At 42.2% G+C, this 16774-nt stretch overlaps 1 protein-coding gene across 1 annotated transcript; it reads left to right on the top strand.

Annotated features, from left to right (window-relative positions):
- Positions 1-864: 864 nt before the first annotated feature.
- On the top strand, positions 865-14183 carry LOC131233767 (probable inactive purple acid phosphatase 29). Its single transcript, XM_058230557.1, has 4 exons — positions 865-1250; positions 9356-9762; positions 12403-12853; positions 13717-14183. The coding sequence occupies exons 1-4, from the start codon at positions 941-943 to the stop codon at positions 13749-13751; spliced, it is 1203 nt and encodes a 400-aa protein (XP_058086540.1). The 5' UTR covers positions 865-940; the 3' UTR covers positions 13752-14183.
- The last annotated feature ends 2591 nt before the right edge of the window (positions 14184-16774 follow it).

Raw genomic sequence — 16774 nt, 5'->3', positions numbered from 1 at the left:
TCTGTGGGCCCACAGTGATTTATCTATTTTATCCACACCGTCTGTCAAATTTATGAGATGAATTTATGTCTTAAACTCAAAATTAAGTATATCCAATGCTCAACTGGCAGACTGAGTGGATATACGTTTCAACACTTGAGGTCTTGGCGTCGATCCCCAATGGGGGTGGCTAACATGGAGGGTGTGTACTGACATGGGTGTGCACTAACAAGCAGGGTGTGTACTGACATGGGTGTGTACTAACAAGCAAACCCAACCCCCTCCCCCCCCCCCCCCCCTAAAAAAAAAAAACAAAAAAGTATATCCAATGCTGAATTGGACCACGCCAACAGTATCAAATGAACATCCACCGTTGAAAAATTCTCGTGATTCAAAAAAGTTTTCGATCAAGCTGATGTTTTTTTCACTTCATTCATGTACGTGTGATATCATGAACAGGCTTGATTTTTTTCGCTTCATTCTTGTACGTGCAATATCATGAACAGGTTTGGATGACAAATAAACATCACAACGAAGCCTACAAATGGTCCCTTGAGCTTTGGATATACTTTAATTTTTGGATCAACTCCTAAATTGAGCTGGAAAAATGGATGGACGGCGTGAATAAACGAGATACATTCACGGTGGGCCCAACAGAGTTTACTTACTCAATAGGCAATCCGATTTCGAATTTTTCACAGGCATCACGGTGGGCGCCAGCTGGCTTTCCGTCGCATCGCAGAAAGTTCACAATCCGTGTGAAACCGCGTCGCGTCCTTTGATTTCTCTCGTCTCGTTTTTATTTCAATCAATTACTTGTCTAACCTCAGCCGAGCACTCCATTTCTCTGGCTATATATATATAATACGCAAGAATGAAAGGAAGAAGGAAAAGCAACCCCAAAGAAATCTGTCCTCCAAACAGGAACTAGAAATTTAAACTGAAAACTAGAAATATCCGAATGCCTTCAAAACCTTCTTTTTCTCCTTTAATTTCTCTCTTCTTCTGCGTCTTCATCTGTTTTCCTCTTCCTTCTCTTTTCTTCCTCGCAGATGCGAAACCTTCTTCCAACGCTCCGCCTCTGCTCCGTTTCGGCCAAAACGGCATATTCAAGATCTTGCAGGTGGCTGACATGCACTACGCCAACGGTAAGACGACGCCCTGCAGGGACGTCTTGCCGGAGCAGGTCACTGGATGCTCCGATCTTAACACCACCGCCTTCGTTGAACGGTTGATCCAAGCTGAAAAGCCAGATCTCATTGTCTTCACAGGTACATCAGAACCCTACTCTTTTTAGAGGAAATAGAGCTAAGCAAATCGTTTTTGTTTATGAATTGATAGAAATGCGACTGTCAGTCTTCATTAGTGACACACGGATGGGTTCGGTCCGGTTCTGGGGTGAACCGGCCGAACCCAACCGTTACTAACGGTTCCAGGACAATCAGAACCGGAACACCGTTTGCACCCCGAACCGAACCGGAACCAGACCGTAAAAACCGGTTCGGTTCATGATCCGCTCTACCGTTCTGGCCAACGTGGAAAACAGAAATGGAGAGAGAGACAGAGATGCCAGTGGCGAATGGCGATTGGTACAGAAGAGAGAGAGAGGAGCATCGGGCGGTGGACGGTGGGCAAAAGGTGGTTGTCCAGAGAGAGAAGAGTGGAATAGGGGCAGCACTGCAGCAGGGGCTGCATAAAGAGAACGAAGAGTTAGGTTTTTTTTTTAATATATGGTCCGGTTCCAGGTTCAGTTCCAAGATCGGTTCAACGGTTCGGTTTATGGTTCAGTTCAGTTTTACATAACCCCAAATCAAGAACTGAACCAAACTAATCAGTTCTTTGATTTTCAGAACTGGAACCGAAACCGAAGCACTTTAGAACTTTAGAACTATACCAAACCGTACAGTTTGGTTGGTTCCGGTCCGGTTTACCGGTTCCATGTGCACCCCTACTGTCAGTAGCAAAATGTAAGCAGGACGAATTTAGGAGTGTTCTTAAATGAAAATTTAGATGAGTAGATAAGAATAAGACGGGATAATTTATGTTCTCATCCAAACTCTCCATCCTTCACTATAAATGGAAAGATGTTCTCTCGTGAATGAAACATCAAGCAACAACAAGATTCCACATCATTCCCAAATCATTCCCTATAAACGGGAAGAGGTTCTCTAGTGAATGAAACATCAAGCAACAACGAGAGTAAAAAGAGATTATTGTGAGATTGATATTTGTCCATCTAGCTTGTCCTTTGAAGGATTTAAGTCATATATTGTAATTAGAGCTAGGCATCGGTCTGGATCGGATTGGATTGGGTTAAACTCGATCCAATCCGAAATCTCAATGGCCTAACCCGAACTCGATCCGATCCGGGACCAAGTCCAGGTCACCTGACTCGGATCGATCCAATGCATGGTTGACCTAACCCGAACCGAGTCCGGCTCGGTCAGGAAAATCGAGTCAGATCAAGTTGGGTATGATTCGGATTATATGAATTCAATTTAACTGTTTCATGTGGTGTGGTCCATTCAACCTTCAATATACCGCCTTTTTGTGCTCAATGCCTAAAATGATATGTCAAAATGGATGAACGGCTTAGATAAAACATATACATCAAGGTCGGCCCCATAGGGCTCTGAAAGAACTGTTCGTCGACCATATCCGCGCTTTTATCGGACATATTCTAGTGCTGACGTGCACTGCACGAAAGTACAATAACGTGCTTTTCATGCAAGTGCAGCTGTGCATAGTGCATTGCTAACTTGCTGTATTAACGTTAGCAAGTTCTGTGGGTCTGATCATGGGGTATGTGTTATATCCAAACCGTCCATCCATTTGGTGAGCTCGTCTTAAGGCTTGAGACAAAAAATAAGATAGATCTAACTATCAAGTGGACCACACGAATTGTTTAACGGTGAAAATCATTCTCTACTACTATTTATGGTGTGGTCCAGATGATCTTTGGATATTATTCATTTTTTTTATAATGCTCTATAATGATCTCTAAAAATATATAAACGGTGTATATATAATAAGTACATCACTGTGGGGCCCATATAACTATGATCTCCTTTGAACCGTTTGTACAACTCGGAGCTCGAGGAGCGCCAATACTCGTCTTCGCACACGACACGTACCTACAGCAGCTATATAGTTGGTGTGTGGTATACTAGCAAATCCACTTCTGGCTCTCTTTTATCGTACTGAGTAAACCCTGTTGGGGCCCACCGTGAAAATGCATCTGGTTTATCCACTCCGGATCAGGTCGGATCGGATCGGATCGGTACAGGTACGTATGGATCCGAATTCGACATGAAAAGCTTTTGGATCTGGACTGCTGTAATGCCCCGACTTTTCAAGACCCGAGTACACGACCCGTTTCCCAAAAACCCGAGTGTTAACCTTAAAGGATGGTCAAATTCGAGTTTTTTTTTTTTTTTTACTATCAGAGTAAGCAGAGATGAGTATAAAATGGACAAATCATAGATAATGAAAATTTTCATTTACGCTTAAGATGTACAAAGAGTTGCCCATAATGACTTATACAAACCAATGTCTCAAACTTACAATTACAAAGTGAAATGATATTACATGCAAACAAAGCAAATTGTAACAAATTTGGAACTGTAAAACCATGTAACAACTCTTGACAATACAATTATACATCTTCGCAGTGGTACTTTGCTCCTCATCAGTCTAAACCTGAAAATCAATTCAGCGACCTGTACGGTTGTATATTTGATGGATGAGTGGCCAACTCAGTGTGAATTTCTCTCAAGATTACACACCACGTCGTCCCGTAGAGATATTCTCGGAGACTGACGCTGCAGGAATTCGCATTCATTTTGTTTTTTTTTCTCCTATGCTGTGGTGCCCCAGCATCAGGTAAATGTTGGAAACATCTTGACCCCTTGGCATAATTCCAACCGAGGCACACGAACCACGAACGTACCCGGGCGTGGATTAGATACTGACAAGGTCAATAGCCAAATCGCTACTGAAGTGACGTCACCAAGCTCTATGGACCCCACCATGATGCATGTGTTATATCTATACCATCCAACCATATGTAGAGATCGTTTTATGGCATGAGAAAAAGAATGAGACAGATTTAAAGTTCAAGTGGACCCACCATAGAAAACCGTGGGATCAGTCACACCCACCGTTGAAACATTTATAGTTCTTACCATGATGTATTTTTTAGATCCAACCTATTCATAAGTTAACATAGAGATAGATGAAGTGAAAACAAAAATATAAGCTTGATGGGAAACTTCTGTGGCCCCTAAGAAGTTTTGAATGGTGGATGTCACTGTCCCCACTATTTTTTATGGTGGGGTCCACTTGAACTTTAGATCTATCTCATTATTTTTCTTATGCCATAAAACGATCTCTCCAAATGGATGGACCGTATGGATATAACACATGCATCATAGTGGGGTCCACAGAGCTTGGTGATGTCACTTCAGTAACGATTTGGCTACTGACCTTGTCAGTATCTAATCCGCGCCCAACGTACCCACCCCTGGTAGGCCCCAATGTCGAGTATGAAAAGCTCGGACGCGGCTTCCGTGGGTACTTTATCTGCCAATGTCGGCGGATCTTGACTGCGGAGCCCACCTTGACGTATGCATCTTATATCCATGCCGTCCATCGATTTCATTATATCATTTTAGGGCATAACTCAAAAAAATCAGCTGATCCAATTCTCATGTCGACCACACACAGGAATAGTGGTTATTGACAATTAAAAACTTCTCTAGGCTACAAAAGTTTTGGATCAAGCTGATATCTGTATGGTCCTTTTTGTGACCTTATCAACAGGTTGGATGGCAAATAAACATTCCCGTGGAACCCAATAATTTTTTAAGAGTAGGTGTTCAGCCGCCACCGTTTCCTATGTTGTGGTCCATCTGAAATTTGGATCTACTGCATTTATGGGCAGATACCCTAAAATGATTTGGCGAAACAGAGGAATGGAATGGATATAATACACATGCATCACGGTGGGCTCCACAGTCTAGGATCAACGGAATCTGTGTCCAAGGAGAGCGGGATTAGGTGACACCCCGGCCTCACCTAGAGGTGGGCATCGAGCCGAGTCGAGTCGAGGTGGACCAAGCTTGGCTTGGCTTGTCCATGATGTACTCGAGTTCGAGCTCGAGCTCGAGCTCAACATTGAAGCTTGGCTTGTTTGCCAAAGTTGTCGAGTCGAGTTCGAGTCGAGCTAGTGGTTCGAGTCGAGTCGAGCTTGAGCTTGTTGGGTGAGAGAGTAATGGATTCTGTTCTTGATCCTCCTCCATTGATGAAAAATTCAAAAATCTTAAGAGAATCAAAGCAAAATCCGATGAAAAAACCAAACAAAGCTTCGAATTGGATGAGGAAACCTGTAAAAACCGATCTATTCTTGATCTTCTTCCACCAGCAGAAATCCAAGTACTAGAAAAGAAACAGAGCAGAACACAGATCAGAAATCCAAGTAAAGAGCTCTAGCCAATCAGATCATTGGATTTCCTTGAAGCTCTAACAAATCTGAGAAGAACCCATCTCGAATTTCTTGGGTTTCTTGCCTAAGAAGTAGATCTCAAGAGATTGAAATCATACTATTGTGGAGCTGAAATGAAAACTAATGGTGGTGGTCGGAGCGGGCGTGCGGCTGGCAGGGGGCAGAGAAAGAGAAGAAAGGAAAAGGGAAGGGGGTGCGTGCGGTCGGGTAGAGACTTTAGGGTTTGTTTTTTATTTTTTTATTTTTAAGTTTAAACTTAAGACTTATATTAATATAATATATATATATATATATATTTAATATATTTATTATATAATCGAGCCGAGTCGAGCTCAAGTTTGAGCTTTGAGTCGAGTCGGGTTCGAGTCGAGTCAAGTTGAAATGCCCCCGGGTCGAACTTGGCTTGAACTCAACTCGAGCTTCAAATAATTAGCTTGGCTCGGCTTGAATCGGCCATTCAAGCCAAGTTAATCCGAGCTGACTCGAGCGAGCTTTTCGAGCTAGCTTGACTCGCAAACAGCCCTAGCCTCACCCAAGACAGCGCCGCCCTTACCGTGGGGCCCACCTTATGCATTATGTATCCGCGCCATCTATCCGTTTTTCTATGCCATTTTGGGGCATTATCCCAACAATGAAGCATATCCCATTATCACTAGACCATACCATAAGAAACAGGGGAGCATACCTTAAGAAGCAGCGGTGATTGATCGTTCTACCATTAAAAACTTCTTAGGCGCACATTAATGTTTACTTGTGTTTATTTACCATCTAATCCGTTGATAAGGTCACATAAGCCTGGATAAAAGGTAAAAACAAATATTAGCTTGATTCAAAACTTTTGTGGCCCATTAATGGTCAATCACCACTGTTTCTTATGGTATGGTCCACCTGATAATTGGATCTGCTTCATTTTTGGAAAAACATATGAACGGCGTGGATATGAGTAAAAATATCAAATCAGATGATCCTGACTATTGGATCAGGTTAGGTTAGGTTTGAATCGGGTTCAGGCCGGACCCTTTATTATTTTTTACACATGCATGCCGTAGTGGGATTTCACCACCTATGGTATCGAACCCAAGATCTGGTGTTGAAACTCCTTAGAGTCTACCTATAGTATCGAACCCAAGATCTCGTGTTGAAACTCCTCAGAGTCTACCACTAAGGTAAGGACTATGTGGCCTAATCCAACCCTCCTAAAAGTAACAAGCCACTTGTTTATTCAACCCAACCCATTTAATTATAATTGGGTCGAGAATTGAAGCCCAAACCCAGCGTATGACCTATTACTCGCCCAATACAGCCAATTAAATATTATAAGCCCAGACCAACTGGACACATTTAAAAATGTAACTGGCTTGAACCCGACTGGCACGACCTAACCTGCCATGACCTAACTCTGGTTTTAAGAGCCTAAAATGAGGGTGAAACTGTGTACAACCTGTTTCAATTAGTTTACGTGTAAGTAAATAAATCATCTGTACTTTTTCCTCTTTTTGTTTCAGTTTATTTTGCCCAACCCAATCATAACCCACATAGGTGGCCCAGGACTGGTACAGTTCAACCTAAGCCCAGCTTATTTTCCTAAACGGGCTCGAAGCCCCATATGCTACCCATTTAGCTTGGCCATAAGGCTCGAAACCTGCCTAAAATGTATTGGTTCGACCAATTGACTAGACCCAGCCCATTCCAATGCCGGTTGGGCTAGTTGACTTGACAGGGCCCATTGTGAATGCTGGTTGAGCTAGTCGGCTTGACGTGGTCCACTGCGACCCCTATCATCTCCCTTAATGAAAGGGAGTAATTAAGAGGATTAGTAGTTCGGATATGACAGGCCTATCCTTATCACATCCGATTTCACTTCCTTATAGAGTTGGGCATCGAGTCGAGTTGGACCAAGTTAGGGCTGATCCGACTCGATCTGATTTTTAAATAGGCCTGACCCGAACTCGATCTGACTCGGTACCGAGTCCAGCATGCTTGACCCAATCTGCCAACTGAGAACAAAGCTCCCCAATTGAGGGGGCTAGGAATAGGTTAAAGAGTATAAAAGGTCATTTCTTCACAGATTTCTTTAGTAAAAAGAGGAGTATTGTACACAAACATCTTGAGGTAGCAACGAATACTTCTGAATCCTTCCTTTTTCCGATATGCCGCTCCACTCTAGATATTATTACATTAACAAGTATTTCGAGTCATTCCCAATCACAATCTTTAGTCCTAGAAATGGGTCCAAAATGGAATACTCTTTCAAGACTTTGAATTCAAATTAAATAATTCAATTGTTTCTAGGGGGGTACACAAGCTGCCATTGCCATAGACCTGTGTTCGAAGTGGGGAGTGACTTCAAGCCAGTCGGTAAGGGCAACTTGTTCACCTTGAAGATCAAGGTCGAGTCAAGTCTGGCCTGGACTGATTTGGACTGAGTCCAACCCGGTCAGAAGTATCGAGTCGGGTCTAGTTGGCACCGAGTAGGATCAAGAGACGAAGGAGAGAGAGAGAGAGAGAGAGAGAGAGAGAGAGGAGGGGGGGTGGTTGGTTGGAAGAGGGATGAAAAAGGGAGAGACAGAGAGTTTGGGATCAAGTTGGGGTCGGGTGTGGGTGCAGAGGATAGGGTTAAAGATAGTTAGAAATGAGGTGCGTGTGCGTGTGTGTGTGTGCGCAGGGAAATGATATTATGAGGTTGACCTCATGGGAACTTCTCATGAGGTTGAGTTGTGCGAACCCCATCATGATGTGTGTCAAACATCTACCCCATTTGTCGGATGCACCATTCCATAGTGGGATACAAGCTTAAAAATTAAGTCAATCCATAACTTGGGTGGGCCACACCATATACAAAAGTTGAGAGGGGTTACCCTCCCATTAAAACATTCACAATCATTTATTGGGCCCATCGAGATGTGGTTCACAAATCCAGACCATTCATTATGTGTGTCCCACTTGGATGAGAGGGTTAGACCAAGTTTCAGCAGCATCCAAAACTCAGGTGGGCCCCACTAAGTATTATATGTTTTAGGCATGTCTTCGCATGGTTTGGACCCCCTGGGCTGATTTTTGGGATATCATATAACCTAAAGGGACCCATCAATTGCATGATGTTGATGTTTGACACACATCACGGTGGGGCCCGCACAGCTCGACCTCAAGGGAAGTTCCCATGAGGTCAACCTCATAGTACCATTTCTCCCGCGTGTGTGTAGTCGGATTTCTGATTGAGTTGAGCATGACCGAATTGAGTTTCGGGATGAGTTATTGGGTAACTCGAACTCAACTTGGTTTGAATTCAGATTAGGCAAAATTTATTTGGTTCGGACCAACTCACCCATTCAGTTCTGATCGAGTTGACTCTGAACGAGTAGAGTCAGCCTAGCCTAGCTCTACTTATTAAAAGCCTCTTTCATTGAATTTGAATTAGAAAATGGGATTAGAAAAATGAATATCTAATTAGAAATATTTCACGGAATAATTATGTGACACCCAACCATTAGTGGTTACACACAATTGTTATCCAATGCATATTCTTCCAAATAAATGTGTGCGCGTGTAAGTTATCTGGTAATATCAATTATATATAACTGTACGTTGGTATTGCTTATATTGTTTGTTTTCTTGGAATAAAATTTATCATATTAAGATAAAATTATAATGTAAAATTTTAGTTATTATAAATTCCTTTATTCATATACCATTGCATTGGCATTTGACTTTTAAATTAGGTGCCATAATAGTTATTTACACAAACATAAAATAGTAACGATGGCTTATTTACGGTACCTTACCATGAAAATCAGCAAAACAAAAAAGCCCCAAGTTTTCCTCGTTGCTGATGTTTTGCTTGCTGAATTCCTTTCATCTTCGTCCATCGAGCAGGTGACAACATCTACGGCCCTGACGCGATTGACGCCAGGGAATCGCTAAATGCTGCTTTTGCCCCTGCAATGTTGTCGGGGATCCCATGGGCAGCCGTCCTGGGAAACCACGACCAAGAATCGACGTTATCACGGGAAGGTGTGATGCAGCAAATCGTCCAGATGAAACGCACGGTGTCTCGCCTCAATCCGACTGTCGATTCCAGTAATGGAGAAGGGATCGATGGCTATGGGAACTACAATGTGGAGGTGGCCGGGGTTGAGGGTTCGAGTATGCAGAACAACTCCATTCTCAATCTGTATTTTTTGGACAGTGGGGATTACTCGACGGTTCCGTCCATTCGTGGCTATGGTTGGATTCAACCCTCTCAGAAACTTTGGTTTCAACGCACTTCGTCTAAGCTGCAGGTATGAATTTGTTTCTCTTTCTTTCTCTCTTTGAGATTTTTTTTTTTTTTCTTTTAATACTCTGGCAGAGCGTGGTGAATGATACGCAAGCAGTTGGAAATTGCTTCAAAATCACATATGCAGAACACAATTCAAATTAAACTGTTCAAATTATGGGGCCCAGTGTAGATGTGTCATGAACCAAAAATTACGCTTATTTGATTTTTTTTTTTCTGACTATTGGATTGGCGGTGGTGTTCCATACCACATGCACGGGCAAGTAAGCAGAAAATCATTTTGTCTACTCATCAGGTGCTCGACATGCGTACAAAACAATGGATAGTTTAAAAGATTTGTCTGCAGTCCACATTCAACATGTAAACAACGGGTTGTTTTTTCTTTTTCTTTTTTTAAATAACACACGCACACATACCTCACACACTCACGCTGTAGCAGGATTTCACCACCTATGGGTACTCGAACCCTTGACCAGGTGTTGAAACTCTGAGAGTCTACCACCGGAGCAAGAGTAAGAACCCACGTGTAAACAACCGGTGGATAAGCAGAGAGGACTGATATTTGGTTAGTTATCCATGGGCTAGGGTCCTCATTTTTTATTTTTTTTAATGCACACACCCTCACCCACACACACTCCAGTGGGTACTAGAACCCAAGAGCTTATTGTTGAAACTCTTATGAGTCTAACGCTAAGCCATGAGTAGGGCCCCAGGGTCCTCTCATGCCTGGCTTGGAGTCCTACAAATTTCCTATATTGGCAAGAGTGTTTTAAACAATGAATGGCATGGTTTAAGACCTCAGTCAAACTCCCCTCGTGGGCCTCACTTTGTGTGGGTTCCGCTTCACATGAATCACTCACTTCACACGGGTGAAGCCCACCTCACACAGGTCCCCCACCCAAGTTTGCCCTGCATCCCACAGGCCACCCCACTTGAGCTCAGTGTGAAAATTGGCATGCATTAGTTAGGGTTTCTGCTCCCTTTCTTCTTTGGATCAAACATAAAGAGAGAGGGAATGGTTAGGGTTTTTTTTTTTTTTTTGTATAATGTCGCTGCTAAGATGTTGAGCTAGAGACGAACGGTCCTGTCAGGGGCTTCATGGGACCAGCCATGATATATATGATCTATCCAAATCGTCCATTCATTTTGATTCCTAGTTTTAGGGCATGATCCCAAAAAGGAGACGGATCGAAGGCCCAAGTGGACTATACCACATCAATGGGAGGCAGGTAACCTCAACTATTTCCTACGGTGTGGTCCACTTGAGCCTTCAAACTGTCTCCTTTTTTGGCTCATGCCCTAAAATGAGCTATCAAAATGGATGGAAGGCTTGGATAAAACACACTTTGCGATGGCCCCACAGAGCCCATTACGAGATTGTTAGTACCTTGGGTGCTTTTAGGTACGGATTAAAGCCATAGTAATATATCTATGGTTTATATCCGTTGGTAAAAACCCACATGGTGTGTAGCTTTTATTCCTTTTTTGGTAGTGCTGTTTTTAAATTATTATTATTTTACATTTGAAACGGTTTAAAGCTGTTCCAAATTTTCCTAGCCCAAAGCCATGGCCATTCCAAATTTGCAATTTTGGTGTAGTGTGTATGTTGAATGTGGATGGTTGGCAATTTTTCTTACCCATCCTTGCTATCGTGCATGTGATGCCCAGCTGATAAGTTGATTAGCCCAGTTGGAGGACAGGTTATGTATCACCCACCTGATCCAGTGCTCAATTTTTCCACATTGGTGTTAGGTTGTCACATATGGCCTCATTTGGAGGTGTATGATCCGGTGGTGGGCCTGAAACCTTATGGGCATCTCATCCTGGACCAGCCCAACTTCCCTTGACGTTTTACCACTTTTCAGGATCATTCAATGCATGTTTCTCATAACATAAGGTTCACAGATACCCAAACACTATTACAATGCACAAAGGAGATGACTTCTTATCCTTGTATGGAACCAAATCCTGCTTTGTACCCTAACAAATGAACATGAATCCGCATCGGTGCTGCAGGCATTCTTGATCTTAGACCGTTTCTGCTACCTCTGTAGTTGATGAGCTCCATGGGGAACTACGAAACCTAGTTGGGCAAATAGGCAATGCATTTTGAGTGTGTGCTGATTTGTCCACCTAAGCAAAGTACTGACTTGTATTTTTTCAGTCAACATCTAATGCACCTATTGCTTGTGCTGATCCTTGATTAATAATCCCACATGTTCTATTTGTTGAATTCATGCACATACGCATGCATCCAGTTATGGGCCACCATTTGAGTAGGCCATGGTCCAAAAATTGGACCATAATGATCTTAGAGTTCTTCAAGATTCACCAATGCTCAAGACAATCAACTCCTTTATGGACCCTTGCTCATGACTTTCAATAGCTGTCGCAAAGCAGCCCCATCAATCCCACCGCTTAGGATGCCTGACTACCAATTTTGAAGCAGTGTGCTATCCAAGCAGTGGTCCATCAATCAAACCCTATAGCTGACCATATCCATTTAATGGATGGAAGAGCTGGTATACCCAATACATGACCATGCCTTTGAATGGATGGAAAACGCACCGAGTTCGGTGTATTAAATTTTATACAGGATCAAATTTCTGAGTTGTATGGTTCAATAATATTCTCTGTTTTGTAGAAAGTGTACATGGGTGGATCCAAGGGTCAGAAACAACTGGCGCCAGGGCTAGCATATTTTCACATCCCATTGCCAGAATTCAGTAGCTTCGATGAATCGAATTTCACGGGCGTGAAACAGGATGGCATCAGCTCAGCTTCTATAAACTCGGGCTTCTTTACAACCTTGGTTGAAGCAAGGGACGTGAAGGCTGTCTTCACTGGCCATGATCATCTCAATGACTTCTGTGGCAAGCTAAAGGATATACATCTCTGTTATGCTGGCGGGTTTGGATACCATGCATATGGGCAGGCTGGATGGTCACGGAGGGCGAGGGTAGTTTTGGCTTCTCTAGAGCAAACAGAGAAGGGAGGATGGGGAGTGGTGAAATCTATCAAGACTTGGAAGCGCCTCGATGACCCACAACTGTCTACAATCGATATTCAGACCCTCTGGGTCAAGAGCTCCCCTGGTATGCTTTTCTCAACTACAATGCAGAGTTCATCTAAGGCTGATTAGGTTCCTGCCTAAGGTGGGTGATGATCTCTTTAGAATTTGAACCCTGCTATGGCTGCTGGTAAGCTGTACATGCTAATGTTGCACTTGTGTGCAAGCTTGGGTCTGTTTATCAGGTGGACCCCGCCATGTGTTTATTGTGCCCTAAAATTATGGCCAGTTGATCATCAGAAGTGCATTGTGAATGTCAATGGTATCTCAAAATTTTAGTGTCTATTTTCTAATAAGCACATGATACAACTGCTGACTGGATTGGCTTGATTTTTGGGTGATACATGGTGAGGCCACCGAGGTGTGATTGAAGTCAACATGGCCAAACTCAAACAGCCTTGTGTGCCAACATGGCAGCTGTCTCCAAGATCCTGGCATTCATATGCTGCCTCCCTCTTAATATTCCCTATCCCAAAAGTTAAGGTCATTTCATTCATCAGGTGTAATTGTGTAAGAAATGGATGATTGAAAAGAATAACCAACAATCCACAGTCAACATGTCTCTGAGGCCCACCTGGTAAGCAGACCTGTCTGATGCCCAAGGCATGTTCTTGCCGGATCTGCCTCATGATTGGAATGGATTTGCAAATGGCAGATGTGGAGCAGCTGGGATGATATCAGTCCTCTTATAGGTATTGTGTGCTGATCAGGGTGCACTTATCATGATAGCATGTCATGATTTGGTTGCAGTTGCCAATGGCTGAACTAGCCTGTGTATACAGCCAGCCTCAGCCTTATTTTCAGGCCCAAAAGACAACTAGGGCAGCTCATGGAATAGGTTTCTCTCTTTTTCTCTCACTCATGGACATGGATTGCTTGCATGGACAGGGAGCCGCAGAAAGGGAGCTCCCACTGGCGTTTGAATGGATGATATTCAAAGATTTCCACACCAAGAACTCATATGTGTGAGAGATGGGCAGGTTTATTTAAGCAGTCATTTTTCGAGGTACGGTATGGTTGCATAACTAGACGACTGAGACTGGTTTTGCAAGAAAATCAATAGAACATTGTCGTTAAGAAATTTAGAATGCTCAAGGGTATGGTGTAAAATGTCGAGTTCTCTCTCCCTACCAAGGTGGGTAATATTCTCTACCTATTATGTTAAAGCAGCTAGTTTCACAATATTCTCTGCCTCTTATGTAATAGCAAATTCTCCACAGTGGCTGTTATATGATAGAATAAAGACACTACTATATGATGGAACAATGGGCATTGTTTACACAAGACTTTCTTTTTTCCATTTTAATTTCTCATGTTATGGAATATAACACTGAAGAAACAACCACTATTTTACATGGGTTGGCCTTCTCTTATTTCTTTCATTTTCTTTTCAATTATATGCGAACCCCACAAAAGTTTCACATGCATGATCAAAACGGACATATATAAAAATCTATCATAATCAAATTTCTTTCAATTGATGATTGTGGGAAATCACATGGAAAATCATATTCATTTAAGGGTCTTTGTTTCATTTTATTATATTGTCTTTCCCACTATCCAAAAAGGCCCTTATGTCCTTTCTTTGGTTGTGAATTACATTTGCTTCAAGTACATTGAAAATGAACACCTTTGATTACCTACTAAGAATTTTCATGACCTAGAAGATTGCATACTTTGCCAACACATCTGTTTTTGTTGGTACCCTGAAGGTATGCATGATTAGGCGCTGAGAGATTTTAGGTGTTGGTAGCATCCTACAAGCAAACTGCAAATGAGGGTGCAGATATATTAACCTCTACTATATAAAATGAGTAGAAATTAAAATCCAAGGTTCAAGGAAACTCGGCGAGACCCATTTCAAGATCCAGACCCTATTTCAATTCCTAATTCGTGCTCGAAATTGAACTCAATGATAGGATACTCAGCCGATCCTTGTACCACATATATATTACAAGAATTCAAACCTAACAGGACCCAGTTCCGAATCAGTGAGATTTCGATACGAGACTGTTTTCCAAACCTTGCAAACATCTTCAAGTGAAAAGACCAAAATAAATAGAAAGAATCAGAGAATCGCAGAACATCAGATAAGAAATGGTTGGTCTGTTTGAATAGATCAGGGAAAGGAAAGCAGAAAAGAAAATGGATGACTTTTTTACTCGCAATGCTTGTATAACAAAGAAATATGGAATTACAAAAAATAGTTCTTGCCCAAAATACTATGGTCAAATTCAAAGGGATAAGATATGAGGAAACTAATGTAAGAGCTTTATCACATTTTCACTTTCTATCCGAAGAAGTCCCCAAAATGAAATTAATGGTAATCCGTCTCATGGTAACCTTGGGAAATCATCATTTGGTATTCACTATAGTATTGATTACTTTTATTTTCTTTTTCCATGTCCAAAAGAAAAAGGGAAGCCATAAAATAAAGGAATCCCCTGTCTAATGTAGATCCAATTACATAAACTGTCTTGATCAACGAATTATCTGCCCCACTGTAGGGAATGAGCAATTCAACGCAAGGCATGATGATCCGAATTGTATTGGAAGGAATCCCCTGTCTAATGTAGAACCCATCTTACGAACAGTCTCAGCCAACGAATCCTAGGGCCCCACTGCAGGGAATGAGCGGATTGGACAGTACCCTCACCCACCCTGAGCTCGGCATGGGCAGGGGCTCTTAGTTGCCGCCGTGATGCATGGGTTTTATCAACACGGTCCATCCATTTTGCTATATCATTTTAGCATATAGGGTCAAAAATGAAACAATCAAAGGCTCAAGTGAACCACGCAGTGGGGATTAAACACCTATTATTGAAAACTTCTTGGGTGCCACATTTTCTCTTTATATAGGTCTATCTTGGGTGCCACATTTTCTCTTTATATAGGTCTATGGACCTTATGAACAAGTTGGATAGAAAATAAATATATCAATAGACCCTAGGGAGGTTTCAACAGCGGGTGTCATTACCACTGCTGCTCCCTAGGGTGTACTCTACTTGAGCATTGGATATGCCTCAAAAAAAAAAAAAAAAAATTACTTATAACCCAAAAAACCATGTGGCAAAATGGATGGGCGTTGTTACACCTCGGTGGCCACTCAAAGCCCCTACCTGTGCTGAGTTTGGAATGGCCGGGGTAGTAACTAATCCGCGTCCAATAATGCTAGCTGGCAACTAATGTGGATTGTTACTATCCCACCTATCTTGACCTTGGCACAGGCAAGGGCTCTACTGTTGGGACTCGCGGAAATACACAAAGCCAAATCAAGCAAAGTATACGAAGTTGCATAAACAATTTCAAACAAGGAATGATGTAAATTTTGTGCAAAACCCTTGTGGAAAAAAGCCACAATACAAAGCAATGAGTAATGCACTATGAAAGCAAAGTTACAAGAGTTAGATGTTCTTACCGATTCGAACAACCCTCGAATATCCTTTGAAACCCTAAATATGCCCTTGAACCCTTTAGAACACCTTAGAAAGGCCTAGTTCTTTTACACCTAGTATATGTAATACTCAATTGGAATAAGAAACAAATCGCGCACTTACGCAAAATTGCACGCACCTTCAATGGGACCTTTGATGGCATCGAATAGACATCGAAGACCAGTCGATGACATCGAAGATCCTTCGATGCCATCGAGGATCACTATCCAAAACTATCCAGCAATCAAATAGGGTTTTTTTTTTTTTTTTTTTAAAAAAAAAATTCTCGATGGGATTGTGCATCTGTCGATGTTATCGACATCTGCTCGATGAGATTGAGCAGTCTGTTGATGGCATTGATAGACCCTGTTACAGACATATTTAAGACATTCGACAACAATCCCCACCATGTCTTCAATTTTCATTCTTCAGTGCTCATTTGTCACCATTATCTCTAATTGCCTTTCATCATAGCTTCGTCGTTGCTTCTCGTGCACATTCCGTCCTCATTA

The sequence above is a fragment of the Magnolia sinica genome, chromosome 18, assembly GCF_029962835.1.
Source record: "Magnolia sinica isolate HGM2019 chromosome 18, MsV1, whole genome shotgun sequence".
In the NCBI taxonomy this organism is placed as follows: Eukaryota; Viridiplantae; Streptophyta; class Magnoliopsida; order Magnoliales; family Magnoliaceae; genus Magnolia; species Magnolia sinica.
Note: the sequence above shows the minus strand (reverse complement) of the source record. Positions and strands in the feature narration are given on the sequence as shown.

Bases quoted from the DNA above. Each gene is read 5' to 3' on its own strand.
- LOC131233767 (XM_058230557.1), top strand. From the start codon at position 941: ATGCCTTCAAAACCTTCTTTTTCTCCTTTAATTTCTCTCTTCTTCTGC. The intron at 1,251-9,355 runs GTACATCAGAAC...TCCATCGAGCAG, and splicing joins AGATCTCATTGTCTTCACAG to GTGACAACATCTACGGCCCT. The intron at 9,763-12,402 runs GTATGAATTTGT...TCTGTTTTGTAG, and splicing joins GCACTTCGTCTAAGCTGCAG to AAAGTGTACATGGGTGGATC.